This window comes from Hylobates moloch, unplaced genomic scaffold (genome assembly GCF_009828535.3).
Source record: "Hylobates moloch isolate HMO894 unplaced genomic scaffold, HMol_V3 SCAFFOLD_6, whole genome shotgun sequence".
Taxonomy (NCBI): domain Eukaryota; kingdom Metazoa; phylum Chordata; class Mammalia; order Primates; family Hylobatidae; genus Hylobates; species Hylobates moloch.
Window position 1 is genome coordinate 47,562,342 of NW_026652281.1, and position 13,537 is coordinate 47,575,878.

Sequence of the window (13,537 nt, forward strand, 5' to 3'; positions counted from 1 at the left end):
AACCCTGTTTCTCCGCAATGAAGTTTAAGTGGGATTGGAGTTTCCTTGACTTCTGCGTGAGGAGTTTCCAAATGGCAATGAAAGGGAGGCGCATAAATATCCATGAAGTTCCTAATGACACCTCTATCATCACTTGTTTCCTGCAGAATCCTGAGCCAGGGTCGTCGTCCACCACCCATGCAGAGTGGGCCGATTGGCTAACAGGTTCATGTGTGTATTTGTACTTTCCAGATTGAGTAATAAAAGTCTTCTTCCTTCCACCGCCGTCCCCACCCCCGCACCCCGTTTCACTCCACCTTGGAGGGCGTGTTTTTGCGTGTGAGGGTGTGTGTTTAGCAAAAGCGATTGAAAGAAGGTACTCCTCTTGCAATCCACCCCTAGCTCTACCTGAAGCATTCCTCGGGCGGGACGCTTTTGTAATCTGTCCCCAGGCGAGGTGCCCTCTCACCTAGATGCGGATAGACTATCTTGGAGCTCCCAGGTCCAGAGAGCTGATGCTTTGATATCCCAAGAGAGTGTGTGTGATTCTGCGTGTACGTGTGTGTGCATATATATGTATGCGTGTATGTATGTATATGTGTATGTGCGCGAGCTCGCAGGCGCGTAGCACTGTGAGCTTCCTCTCCCGGCACAGAGCAGGCAGAGCGGGGACGTTACTCTCCAAGCAGCCTCCGCCCCCTCAGCCCGGTGATTGGCTTTCCGCAGCGTTTATCTCCTAGCAAGAGGGAAGGGCCAGTGACGCCCCCGAACCCAGCTGCAGAAGCTGCCGCCACCTCCAATGCACAAGGTGTCTCATCTGAAAAGAAACCTGAGCCCCAGGGAGGCGGCGCGGAGCGACCCTGGCAGAGCTGGCGCGAACGGGGCGAGAGGTCGCTGGGCAGCGCTCGAGGACCAGAGGGAGCTCGGCCACAGAAGACCCCAGCGATCTGATCCTGGGATCCCGGCTCCAAGCTCTCCTCGCATTTTACAGATTTCACCCCCGCGACTATCTCCCCAAAACGGAGCCTTTATATCAAGAGAAGGTGCGGGAGCTGGGCCAACCAGGACTTTCCCGGGCACCCAAGATGCGCTCCATTAGGAAGAGGTGGACGATCTGCACAATAAGTCTGCTCCTGATCTTTTATAAGACAAAAGAAATAGCAAGAACTGAGGAGCACCAGGAGACGCAACTCATCGGGTAAATGCAAAGCTTCATTTCAGGATGTAACAAAAGTCAAGCCATAAATGAAATGTGAATATAGAGGGTAGAGTGATGGTTAGGATAGCATGTGTGTTTGTTTGAGCTTGCGCGTGGTTAGTGTCATGAATTAAATAACAAAGGCTGTTGTTGAGATGTGCGTGCTTCTCTAAGCTGTTCCCAGTATGAGTTCAACTTGCTCTGTGTGGTTGTGGTGACAGTTGTGTTGGCCCTGGGTGCTCTTTCGCCAAAGGAGAAGTCACTGCAGAAGTGTCAACAAAGAACGTGTGCCCTTGTCCTTTTAATCCGTGGGCAGAACTCAAGAGAAATGTCTTTATTCACCGAACGGTTGCCTGTTTTCAATGTCCTATCACCTAAGGAGTTACTGGAGATAGATGGTTTCTCGAAGGGCTGAAGTTAAAGCTTAGAAAGCAAGAAATAGGTATACTCTGTTTCTCTACTTTTTTTTTTCTATTTGACGTTGGATAGATTAATGTATTGTAATTTGAATTAGAAACTCCAGTACCACTAAGGATACTTCCTTATTTGTTCTTCTACGGGTAAAACGCATGGGCGTCATGGTTACAGTTTTAGAAAGAAACTGGGTACTGTAGCTTCACACAGACTATATTTCTGCTATTTTTTTTTTAGTTTGTCTAGATGAGTTCAGACTCTCCCCCGCCCCACTAAGTTCTCTAAATATCACACTTCCTTCCACCCGCTGGCCTCTGTGTCTTTGAAGTTTACCCAGGAGGTGGTGCAACTTTGTGTTGCTGACATAGCTTGGAAGCCTTTTTCTGAGGATGTGAACCTGATTGTCAACTCTATTCAAAGTCCTGTTTCGGAAATCCTCCCTGTTCCGGTTTGGAGGCGTCCTCTATCAGAAACTACACATCAGCAGAGATGCCTGCCCAGTTTATATTTTTCTCTGACATTGGTTAAAACAAAGAAAACAGCCCTTGTGTGTGTGTGTGTGTGTGTGTGAGAGAGAGAGAGAGAGAGAGAGATGGGACTGCTAACACACACACATGCTCTTAAACTTCCTGCACTCCATTTCTTAATATTCGTGCTCCCTAGGTAATAAGTATTTATTTAAGTGAGCAAGATGCAGGTTAATCCTTACAGAAGGACTTGCTATTCTGTAGAAAACCAGGATAACAGTACCACAGTCAAAGGGGACTAGAAGAGAATGAAAAAGCTAGCAAGGAATGGGCTGGAATGGTCGTTATGCATCAACAAATCTATACATGGTCTATTCTGAGGAGGTAAAAAAGACCAGTATGAGGTCGTTTACACAAGACTGGGTGGCTTGAAAATCCAATCTAGCTCGATTGTTAGAAAAGCAGGACTGTGGGCAGGGGCGTGGGCATCCCTTGCAGACCTGTGCTTGCCAGGCAGACAAAGGGGTCTTTAGAAAGGTGATGAATGGGCGCGTGGGGCTCCGATGAGAGGCAGAGGCTAGAGCTTGAGGGTCGAGGCTCTTTGTTCCCTCCAGGGCCGTGGGCTAGGAGGATAAGCCTGATTCCAGACAAAGCAGCCAAGGCTCACTAGGACTCTGAGGGTTCGGGTCCTTGGCTCGGAACCTGGAGAACAGGAGAGGGCGGAGCGAGTGAGGAGAGGGTCGCCAGATACTGCCGAGGTGTCCATCTCCGAGCCTCCCTAAACCGTGGCCAGGAAAAGGAGCGCGCCTCGAGTCCCTGCGGGGGAAGTGGAGCCGGGACACTCCACATTGCACGGGTGTCATTTCTCCTGTGGCCCTTTCCTGGACGTCGCCGGCTGCTGGGCGCAGCCCTAGGCGTTAAGGAAGAGGAGGCGGGCACGGGCGCGGCGATTAAGCTAGCCGGGCTAGGCTTTTGCCCGCATCCTTTTCAAGCTGTGGCAGTTTCCTCCCAGCTTGGCTGAGAAGGCATTGGGGCAGGCGCTTGAGTAAACCAAACAGGAAGAGAGGCGCGCACCGGGGCTATCCCCTGCTCCCAGGGCGCCGGCGGCGAGGGTGAAAGAATGAGTGAGAAGATAGGGGTAAGCCTTTATTGCAGGACTCAGGCTCCTTTCGTCCCTCCCCTCCTTCCCCCCACCCCCCCCACCCACCCAAAGTCACTTTCAAAGCTCAGTCGCACATGTACCCTAAAACCTAAAGTATAAAAAGCTCAGTCGGCAACTGGCTCCTCCTTCTTAATTAAAACCCGCAATTACAGTGGGGCAAGGCAGAGGGCTGGCCGCGAACATCGCGCTTACACCCGTGCCCTGTAGCGTCCTGACTGCCTTGGCTCTTCCTGAGAGACCAAGACTGTGGATAGAGTTGGAGCTGCCAGGAACAATGCCAGGGCAGCTAGGCTCTCTGAGCACTTTCCTTTTTCTCCAGGATGAAAGGTTCAGTGGAAAAGCTTGTGACCCGAGCTCGTTATTTCGTTTCAACTCCCAAATAGCGCTTCTGGTGGAGGAGTTGACTCATAAAACCATCTAATCATCTCATTGACTCTCTTTCTACCCAAGCCACGTGGAGAGGCCAGTTTTGAGTTTTGAGTAAACTAGAATGGAGGTTCGGCTCCAGATCCCGGTCCAGTATTCAAGTGAGGTAACCAAAGCAGTCTCTGGCCTTTGGGGGGCACAGCGAGCCTTGTGGCTTGGTAGCAGTTTCAAAGAAGGGCCTTCATAGTCCTTGAATCTTGCATCACCACCTCAGTTTCATATTTAGCTTTTCTGCTACCAATTTTGCAATACAAGGCAGTTCCTTTATCCCTTCGACCCTTCCCCCTACAACTGGAGGTCCCATCTATAGTTACTCTATTAGTATGCCACCATATTGAGCAGTCATACCACGCAGATGGAAAAATAGAGAACCAGCACAACGTTCTCACCAACCATCCACATTCTCATATCTCCAAAGGAATACCTGCGACATGTTTTTCTTTAAATATATAAGAAATTGTTCCAGCATAGGTCAAGTAATGATTATTGAATATCTAAAATTCATATTTCCTTCCATGAAAGCCTATTAGTTAATAAAGTTTAAGTCAAAGAGCAGTGAAGGCATTAAGTGGTGTGTTCTTGACTAACTTTCTTAGTAGACCTCACGGTTGGCTTATGACTTAACTAGCTCTTTGTGCACTTTTGGGTATAATTGGAAATGTGTTAATGTAAGGCTTCCACAGGTAAAATATGTAAGCATCCTCATTGAATGAGATAATATATTTGAAAGTGTAACATAAACTTTAATGTTACATAAATATTTGTTTTGTTAGTCCTTAAATCTTGCTACACACTATTTTTCTGGTTGACTACAAATGAGACTAACTTACTTTTCTTATTATCCAAAGATCTCTTTTATAATTTGAGTATGTACTTTAGGTTGTATTACTAAATAATCAGCAATATTAGTTCTAAAACCTATGATAAAATTGAAAGTGGAAATAAATATTTTTACTTAGAGTATTACCATTGACAGCAAAGTTAGTCCCAGTTTGTTCTAGGATGAAACACAACCTCGTGAGTGCAGAAATGTAGAATTTGCACTTTACTTTACATTTCACATTTCACAATTCTACTAAAACTCATAAGCAATAAATTAAGGTAGAACCTGTCATCTTTATTTTTAGTTGTTTGACACTTAGGTAATGAAAATACAAAATGGCCTGCTGTGTGTGTTCAGGCTTAGTTTCATGCAAGTTCTTTATTTAAATTTTTATATTAAAGAGGAAGTTTAACCTAGTTAAAAGGGAACAAATACATTCAAAAGCCAAGTCATGAAGAGCTTCAGTAGGGTGGAATACAGGGCTTTTGAGACCTAATGCCATGAAGTGAAATTAATCATATGTCTTACGTACTGCAAAACTAATAGAGTAAATTGTGGTGAAGCCTGGAAATATTTGTAGACACTAAGTTACCTAAAAAATGATTAATTCCTGACACTGGTATCACATAGATGACCATCTTAGTGAATTTTTCTTTGCTCCATATAAGCAGGGATCCTTTGTATTATATTGATTTATGTGGAGTGATTTCGTTGATGTGTTTTGCTATTTTCCTTTTAAAAGTACATATTGAATCTTCTTATAGATGATCCTATGCAATAAATGTTTTCAGTGCAGTTGTTCAAAAGTCATGTCTGATCTGGAACGAGAGATAAGTAGCGAGGTGGCAACATCCTTCAGGCTTCGGATTCATGAGAACGAAGAGCCTTTTCTGAGACAGAATGCTGTACCAAGGTCATGAGTGAAACATCCCATGGGACCCATTTAACTTTATACAGAGAAATTTACTCTAGAGCTTCAGATTGTACTAAGTTTGACCTTCTCCCCACACTGACTATAAAAAGTGTGACTAGTTGTAGATATTTTCATTCAAAATTCTTTCCGGTGATAAAAGTCTGAAATTTGGCTTATCACCAGCTCAATGAAAGCAATTCAAACAACAGAGTAAAATGTTAGCATTTTATTCATAGAACACTGATTTAAACTTTTTAAATCTTGGATATTCTGAAAAGGCTTGGAACAACTGAAAACATCATATCAAACATCCTGCCATGTAAAAATATATCTGTATTTCCATGTCAATGAAGCAATCATCTATAGATTATTTAATTAATTATTTAGTTTTTAGAGACAGGGACTTGTGATGTTACCCAGGCTGGCCTCTAACTCCTAGGATCAAGTAATCCCCCCACCTCAGCCTCCTGAGTAGACACTGCCAACCATACCCAGCTCTTCCACACATTTTAAAGAGTGCAAGCCCATGCATATTTTTATTTCTCCTATGAAAGTTTATTGGTGGTGAAAATAATTATTATAATGATATCAATCTGTGGTTAGAAAAAGATGACACTGATACATCAATTAATAAGGTGATGATTAGAAATATCCCTTATCCCCAGAAATAGTGATAGTTTGCACCTGAAACCATGTAGTCATATCTCCCAAAGTGTGAACATTAGCTTCTGTATATAGCCACATTTTTATTCATAAGTAGTTATTATCATTAGAAATATAATATAAAAATTGACTCTTGGGCCGATGGTCAGTAAAGCACACCCCGTGTTTTCTGGCATCCTAAATTCTCCCTGTAAAGCAATCATTATTTGCCATGCATAGGCATGCAAGTGTATCATTTTCATCAGTAGGACAGTTTAAGATATTAATTTTTGTAGAATTCTGAATTTCACAGGGAGTAGCAGCCTATGATGCTTTGAGCTGCTTCAAATTTAAACTAACATGTTTAAAAAAGAATGCAAGCCAAAATACCAAACTATAAGGCTTCAATTACAGAATTCATCCAATAGCTGTTACACAGGCAATGTTTCCATTGATACTAGGAGAGGATTGCCTGCATAAAAAAAACACAGATTTAGACTTTGTTATGGAGCAAATAGTCATGTTATTTTTTAACTATATTTTTGACATTCTAAGAAGTAAAAGGTGATGTAAAGAAATAAATACAAATATTCAAAGGGCTATGGTTACTATTGGTATACCATAAGAAGTAGCTTTTTGATTTTCTGAGTCTATGTTTACATTTATAAAGTACAAGAAAATGGTCTATTGAATAATGAATTTATTCAGCTATAAATGTTCTAATGGCATGCATGCTATTATAGGTATCTGCCGGCATCACTCCCACCAGCACCTCAGCTAGTACCATGCCACATGATATGCTAGCTTGACACTATTGGTTGCAGGGAGGTAGTTTTTTTAATGTAAGAGAAAATACTAGTAATAATGACTACTTAATGAGTTTTCTCTCTACTATAATCTCTGTCTCTCCACCAACTGTCAGGGAAGTGACTCATTGTTGAGATGTTTTGAAATCAATGCAATTTTTGAAAAATTACTTTTACATGCAGAGCCTTACTTGATCCTCACAAAGCCATTGTATATTACATAAAGTTACTGTAATTTTCAAAGTAAGGTAAGACCACTGTGGCTTAGAAAGAGAATAGAGTCTAGGAACTCAAGCAAGTCATACAATCACAAACATGCCCAGATCACCTGATATTCCAAGTTATTCTTGCTTCAAAACAGAAGCCCCTTCTATTATGCATATATGCCTTCTGTAAAAATCAAATTACAATCTTAGGAATCACAATTATACAGATGGAGGAGCACTGACAAAACATTCTGTCTCTGTTGTCTAAACAGAGCTAGTGAGTGACTAGTAGGAAACAGAGCTTATTTGTTTTATCTTATTTTAGTTGCCAAACAATAATTGTATATAGTTACGGGATACAATGTGAAGTTTCTACACAAGTATACACTTTGTAATGATAAGATCAGGCTAATTAGCATATCCATCACCTCAGAAACGTCATTTCTTTGTAGTGTGAACACTTAAAATCTCTTGGAGCTACTTAAAAATATACAATACAATATTATTAACTATAGTCACTGTGTTGTGCAACAGAACTTACTCCTCCCGTCTAAATGTGAAATTTTGTACCTATTGACCAATTTCTCCCCATTCCCTATTCACTCCTTCTTCCCAATATTCTGTTCTCTACTTCTATGATTTCCACTGTTTTAGAATCAATATATAAGTGAGATTATAAGGTATTTGTCTCTGTGTTTTAGACTTACTCACTTACCTTAAGGTCCTCTAGGTTCATTCATGTTAGCACAAATGGCAGGATTTTGTTCTTTTTAAGGGCTGAATAGAACTCCATTGGTATATATACCACATTTTCTTTATCTATTCCTCTGTTAATGGACAGTTATATTATTTCTATATCTTGGCTATTGTGAATAATGGTGCAATGAACTTGGGACTGTAAGCATCTCTTTGATATACTGATTTTAATTCCTTTGGGTATATGCCCAGAGGAGAGATTGCTGAATTATGTAATTCTGTCTTTATATTTGGTGATTTTTCTCTTTAAGTATCATAGAGATCTTTTTTTTCAGAAATTGTTTAATTTCAAAAATATTACATGTAGATTCTTGTCCTGATAGTCATATTCACTTAATCCTCATAATACCTTTCATCATGCTTGCATATTTCCTTCTAACTTGTAGGTGAAAAAGTATCTAAAATTCATCACCAGTAATTAATTCAAATTATGTACTGTGCTGTATACACAAAATGTTTCTTACTTTCACAAAGCTGACAATTTTGTTTTGTTTCAGAGATGGTGAATTGTCTTTGAGTCGGTCACTTGTCAATAGCTCTGATAAAATCATTCGAAAGGCTGGCTCTTCAATCTTCCAGCACAATGTAGAAGGTTGGAAAATCAATTCCTCTTTGGTCCTAGAGATAAGGTGAGTTTCTTTACTAAGGCATAATAAATTTCACATCATGTTCTCAAATACGTTGGGCTTGGCAAACTTATACTCAACACCTGATTTATGGTTTAAGTATGAATACTTAAATAAAAGAATGAGCCAGTTCTATTTAATGTTGCTCACTGAAGAATATGAAACCATAAAACTGAAATCATTATATAGTCAGAGATTTAAGGATGAATAAGTGAGTTTTGAATATAGTGTCTTTATACTAATGGAATAAAATATTCAGCAGAGTACTAATATTTAACATACTTCATTCAATTACTCAGGATGGACATATATTTTAAGAATTATCTTTAACTTCCCTATTGAGTCTTCATTCTGCTTTTGGGTTTTCTCAACTAGCTGAAAATTAGAGCCTATTACACTCCTATTGTGCTGATGATTATAAATAAATTAGTCTTACCCTGTGAATGAGTATTTCTGTGTGGGCTCATGTTTTAAAAATTGGATAAAAATCAGAAAATAAGCTTTCTAGATTACTGACTTCTTTGTAAGACTAGTCATTTTAGCTGAAACCCACTCTTGAAATCATACTCCATTCCTACGTTTATCCAGTATGTAATTTTCTTCTGATATAAACCTGTTACTAATAAGAAAGGTAGGGTCATACCTTCTTAATTATGGAGGAAACAGGAAGATTGTTTTTTCTTTATAGTTACATTGTATTACTGTATTGGTTGGTACATTTGAATTAGAGCATTTCAGTAAATGAGAACTCACTAAAAGTGTGAAAGAATACATTCATTATATAATAAAATAATCCAAAAGTCAATGAATAGTTAACCTTAACACACAGATTTTATAGGTTTAGCTTAGTGACTTAAGATATAAGAGGCTGATCAATTTTCTTGAGTTTCTACCTACTCACTTCTTGGATTATACCTACCTTTAATGTAGATTATAAGAAATTTGAAGGAAGAGTCTATTACACTCATCTTTAGAGTATGCATAGAAATTTCACACAATGTTTTGGAGAAAAGATAATTACAGCATGTTGAAATTTACTGGAAAGAATGTCTGGAAATTTTAAAAATATGGGCATCAGGGCGATGTAAGAATAGTATTACTACTTTGGTTTAAAGGTTTGAAATTGACCGGAAAGGGAAACAGGAATCAAATCATGGCAATGTCAAGTGGTGTATGTTTGTTTGCTTTTAGTTTGGTGGGAGCTTTCTATATTCATGTGCCTCCTACAAGAATGAATAGATGAGTAGAGTCTGATGACAGAGCTCATAAATCAATGACTTCTGGGTGGAATATGGCCAGCAAGCAAAATTTATTTCAACTGGATAAAGAAAAAAGAAACCTTAAAGCCAATATTACAAACCAGGAGGTTTTTAAATGAAAGTACAAATTTCCATAAACTCTTGAGAAATTGAAAGATTTGACAACTCTGAATCTGTACTCTTCCTAAGATTTTGCTGGTTAAAGCTGACCTTAGTCATGGTTTCTCAAGTTTGACATTTTCATACCTGGAGCTCACATCTTTCATGATACCTGTCAAGTGCATTCTTCTCTGTCTCATATCCCCATCCTTATATTTGAATTTAGAAATCCTGTGAAAGATGAGATAATTATGAGGAAAAAGTAACAAGATGTGAGATGATGTGGGGTTGTAAACACAGATATACTTTGGTTTAGAATGGAGTAAAGATTCATATTTCTTGAAGGTATATTGGAAAGAGAGTGAGATAGGTGATTAAATAGCAAAAATTTGATCTGTAAGCAGAAAAATAACTTTCAAATTGGATGGCTTAGCAAGAAAGGAGCCAATTAAGGCTGTAGAGATCTGGTAAAGAAACCTGATGGAAGAAAGTAAAATAAAATATTGTAATAGTTTAACTAGTATATCTAGCCATGCTAAATAATGTGTCAGATAGCAAAAAAATCTAATAAGTAAATTAAATAAGTAATTGACACTAGTTCAAGTATTATATCTGCTCATGCCTTTCCTAATAGCTATATAAAAATCAAATACTATAAATATGCATGAGGCTATATACATTTTGCTATTAATAACATATTCAAGTGAAGGGTAGTAAACCTAAGTTGACCCAAAAGATTTATATTACAATTTTACAAATCAATGAGCATTGCATTCATGTATTTGAGGGTGATCTATTTTCAATTATAATAGCTGATAGTATGAATGAAATGTTAGTACTATTTTTGTATGGTTCTCCTTAACAGATTAAAGAAATAACCAATAAAACAATGAACAAATGTTGAATAACACATACAAAGTTGTCACTTCCTTGAAAGGAAAGGATAATTTGTAAAACCATTATTGTACAATGTGCAAAGAGTTCATAAAAATTAGAATTGGCTATAGCAGAAATGACTAGTGAGTATTAATCAGTTTGATACCTGTAATAAAAAATTTAGAATATGAAAATATCTGACTGTTGGCTTAGCTTTTGCAAATATTTTTAAAAGACATATTGGAAACTAATTATGGATCATTTATTATTGTTATTATTATATTTTCTTTCTTCCTCACTTTTCTGGCATTTAAGAATTTCCATATCACTTTGGGTCAATGATTGGGTGTGAGTAAATTTTGTAAGTGTTTTCAAAATTCTACTTTTAAGTTTTTGTTTATTTTTATTTTTATTTATTTTGTATTTTACTTTAAGTTCCAGGATGTGTGCAGAGCATGCAGGTTTGTTACACAGGTACATATGTGCCATGGTGGTTTGCTGCACCTATCAACCCATCATCTAGGTTTTAAGCCCTGCATGCATAAAGTATTTGTCCTAATGCTCTCCCTCCCCTTGTCCATCACCTCCCAACAGGCCCAGGTGTGTGATGGTCCCCTCCCTGTGTCCATGTGTTCTCATTGTTCAACTCTCACTTATGAGTGAGAACATTAAGACATTATTTCCAACCATTTTTTTATCTTACTGATTCAACTATGATTATAAATCTTTCCATTTAAAAATCTTATTAAACTTATAATGTTCTTATTATATTCCTAATAATTGTCCACATAATAAAATATGAAAACAGTTCCTGAGATAATTTTTTTTTACATTTGTGGATATGATTTTCAACCCTATTACTAATACCTTTGTTCCCATATGCCTTATATTATTTTCATAAGCACACCAAGAATCAGTTCATATGTATTCATCAAACAACTGTACTTCTATGCAGTTGTCTATGAGAGATGGTTCCATGTGTTACTTCATTGTACTTTGAGGATTCAAAATATATGGAGTTTATGCATTCTACAGCTAACTTTGCACTCAAAATAATTATCTTGGTTTTAAGCCTTGATGTTGATAAAAGTTTGTTCTTTATTATTATGAGCTAAGAAATAACACATTTAAGATGCATTAGATGTTGTGAATAAATCTGTGAACATTGTACTGAGAGATTATGTAGTTATGTCCAATACTTGCAACTTGACTTTTTTTCCATATTTGGATTATTTATTTTCTTTTGTTGTTGTTGTTTTTTATATGTTGACTAGAAACCCCGAAAAGTGCAAACATCAATTATAGAGGTATAGAAATGTACAAATGTACACATCAGGATAGCTTTATCACATCATAATTAGAAAAAATATTTCAGCTCTTAGTGTCATGATATATCAATAATCTCAAACGCATAAAACCTGGAGGTTAACTAAACACAATTGCAAATTTATATATGCTTAACTGACAAGAAAAATTTCCTATTGCATACATAGATTTACTTTACAAAAACTTCTACATACAATGTTTATACTATCTTCCACTTGTTTTGATCAATAAGTAACCGGTAGAGCTAATCTTGGGTCACAAAGCTTATTAGTGGTGGTGTCAAGATTCAAACCAGACCTCCTGACTGAGGAACCAGGACCTTATAAAATAATTTTTTTGTTAAGAATATATTTTAGTACCCAAATGTATATTATTAAAGTTTATCATTATGGAATAAATGATTCTCTTTGCTCTAAAATAACAAAAGACATTTTTCATTCAACATTACCAAATTGTGGACCAAATATCAAATGGCACTCTAGGGTGTAAATTAAACTAAGAATGCTCTTCATCAAGTATTGTGGGACAATTTTGCCTTTTCATTTGTTGTGTTTAAGATTTTTTTTTGATACTAAGATGTCTTTCCCATAACTACTAGGACTTAGAAATCCTAAACAAGGTACAGTTAAAAGTTTTATTCTTTCAGAGCTTTAAAGCAAGTTGCCTTGCAAAAATAATCTTTTCAAACAAACAAATAAAAAAAATGTGTGTTCTCTGTTTTTTTGTAGGCATAATGAAACACTTGGCATTTTTTAGTTTTACTTTTTATTTTCTTTTAGTGAACTGTGTGAGTACTAACTTAATTTACAGTGATTTTTTTTGTAGTCAGTGTCTAAAGTTTGCAAAAACTGATTCCTGACATATGTATCATAGCCTAATTTGCTTCTCAACTTGTGATACATTCCACCTATAAGATTCGTCACACAGTATTTTCTGATGGAGTTAACAATGTCATTTAAATTTTAGTTGCAACTGTGTGCTTATTACTGCCAAGAAACCTACAGAGAAGAGTGGCACTTGGTGATAGCTTAGCTATATTTAACATTTCTCAAGTGAAAACTTGTTACTAAACAATGTTTAGTAAATTAATTTTCTGGGATTCTGCGGTTGCCATTTCAAGTGATAGGTGACGTTGAAAGGGAAGTTCTAGTTGAAAATTCAGTTAAAAGTTTCTGTGTAGAACTCTACTTGTTGTCAGTTCAACAGTCCAAACCAACCTTTCAGTTTAAGGCTGATATTGCCTAACAAAAAATAGTTTTTATGACTAAGATATTTAGTTTCACTGAAAATGAAACAGATTTTCAGATTCCTTCAGTTATCTTTAAGTTAAAATAGTTGCTCAATGTGTTTGCTTATCTAATGAGGTTTCAAAAGTTGAATTATGATCACAAAATGACAGTTAAAGACCTGTGAAGGGTCTTTTTTTTGTTTGTTTGTTTGTTCTTTTGAGTCATGCACATAAAACACAACCCCTTGCTTTGAATATTGGATAATAACTTGGCCACGTACTAGGAAAACTTGTACTGGTAAAGCATGCATATTAAGCATTAGCTTTTGTT

General features: G+C 37.4%; 1 protein-coding gene across 1 annotated transcript in view; it reads left to right on the top strand.

The window, feature by feature from the left end:
- The first annotated feature begins 774 nt into the window (after positions 1–774).
- The window catches only part of ST8SIA4 (ST8 alpha-N-acetyl-neuraminide alpha-2,8-sialyltransferase 4), a 94,956-nt gene continuing 82,193 nt past the window's right edge, over positions 775–13,537 (top strand). The window contains 3 exon segments of the mRNA XM_032156752.2: positions 775–892; positions 894–1,177; positions 8,290–8,421. Coding sequence (XP_032012643.1) covers positions 779–892; positions 894–1,177; positions 8,290–8,421 — 530 coding nt within the window. The 5' untranslated portion in view covers positions 775–778.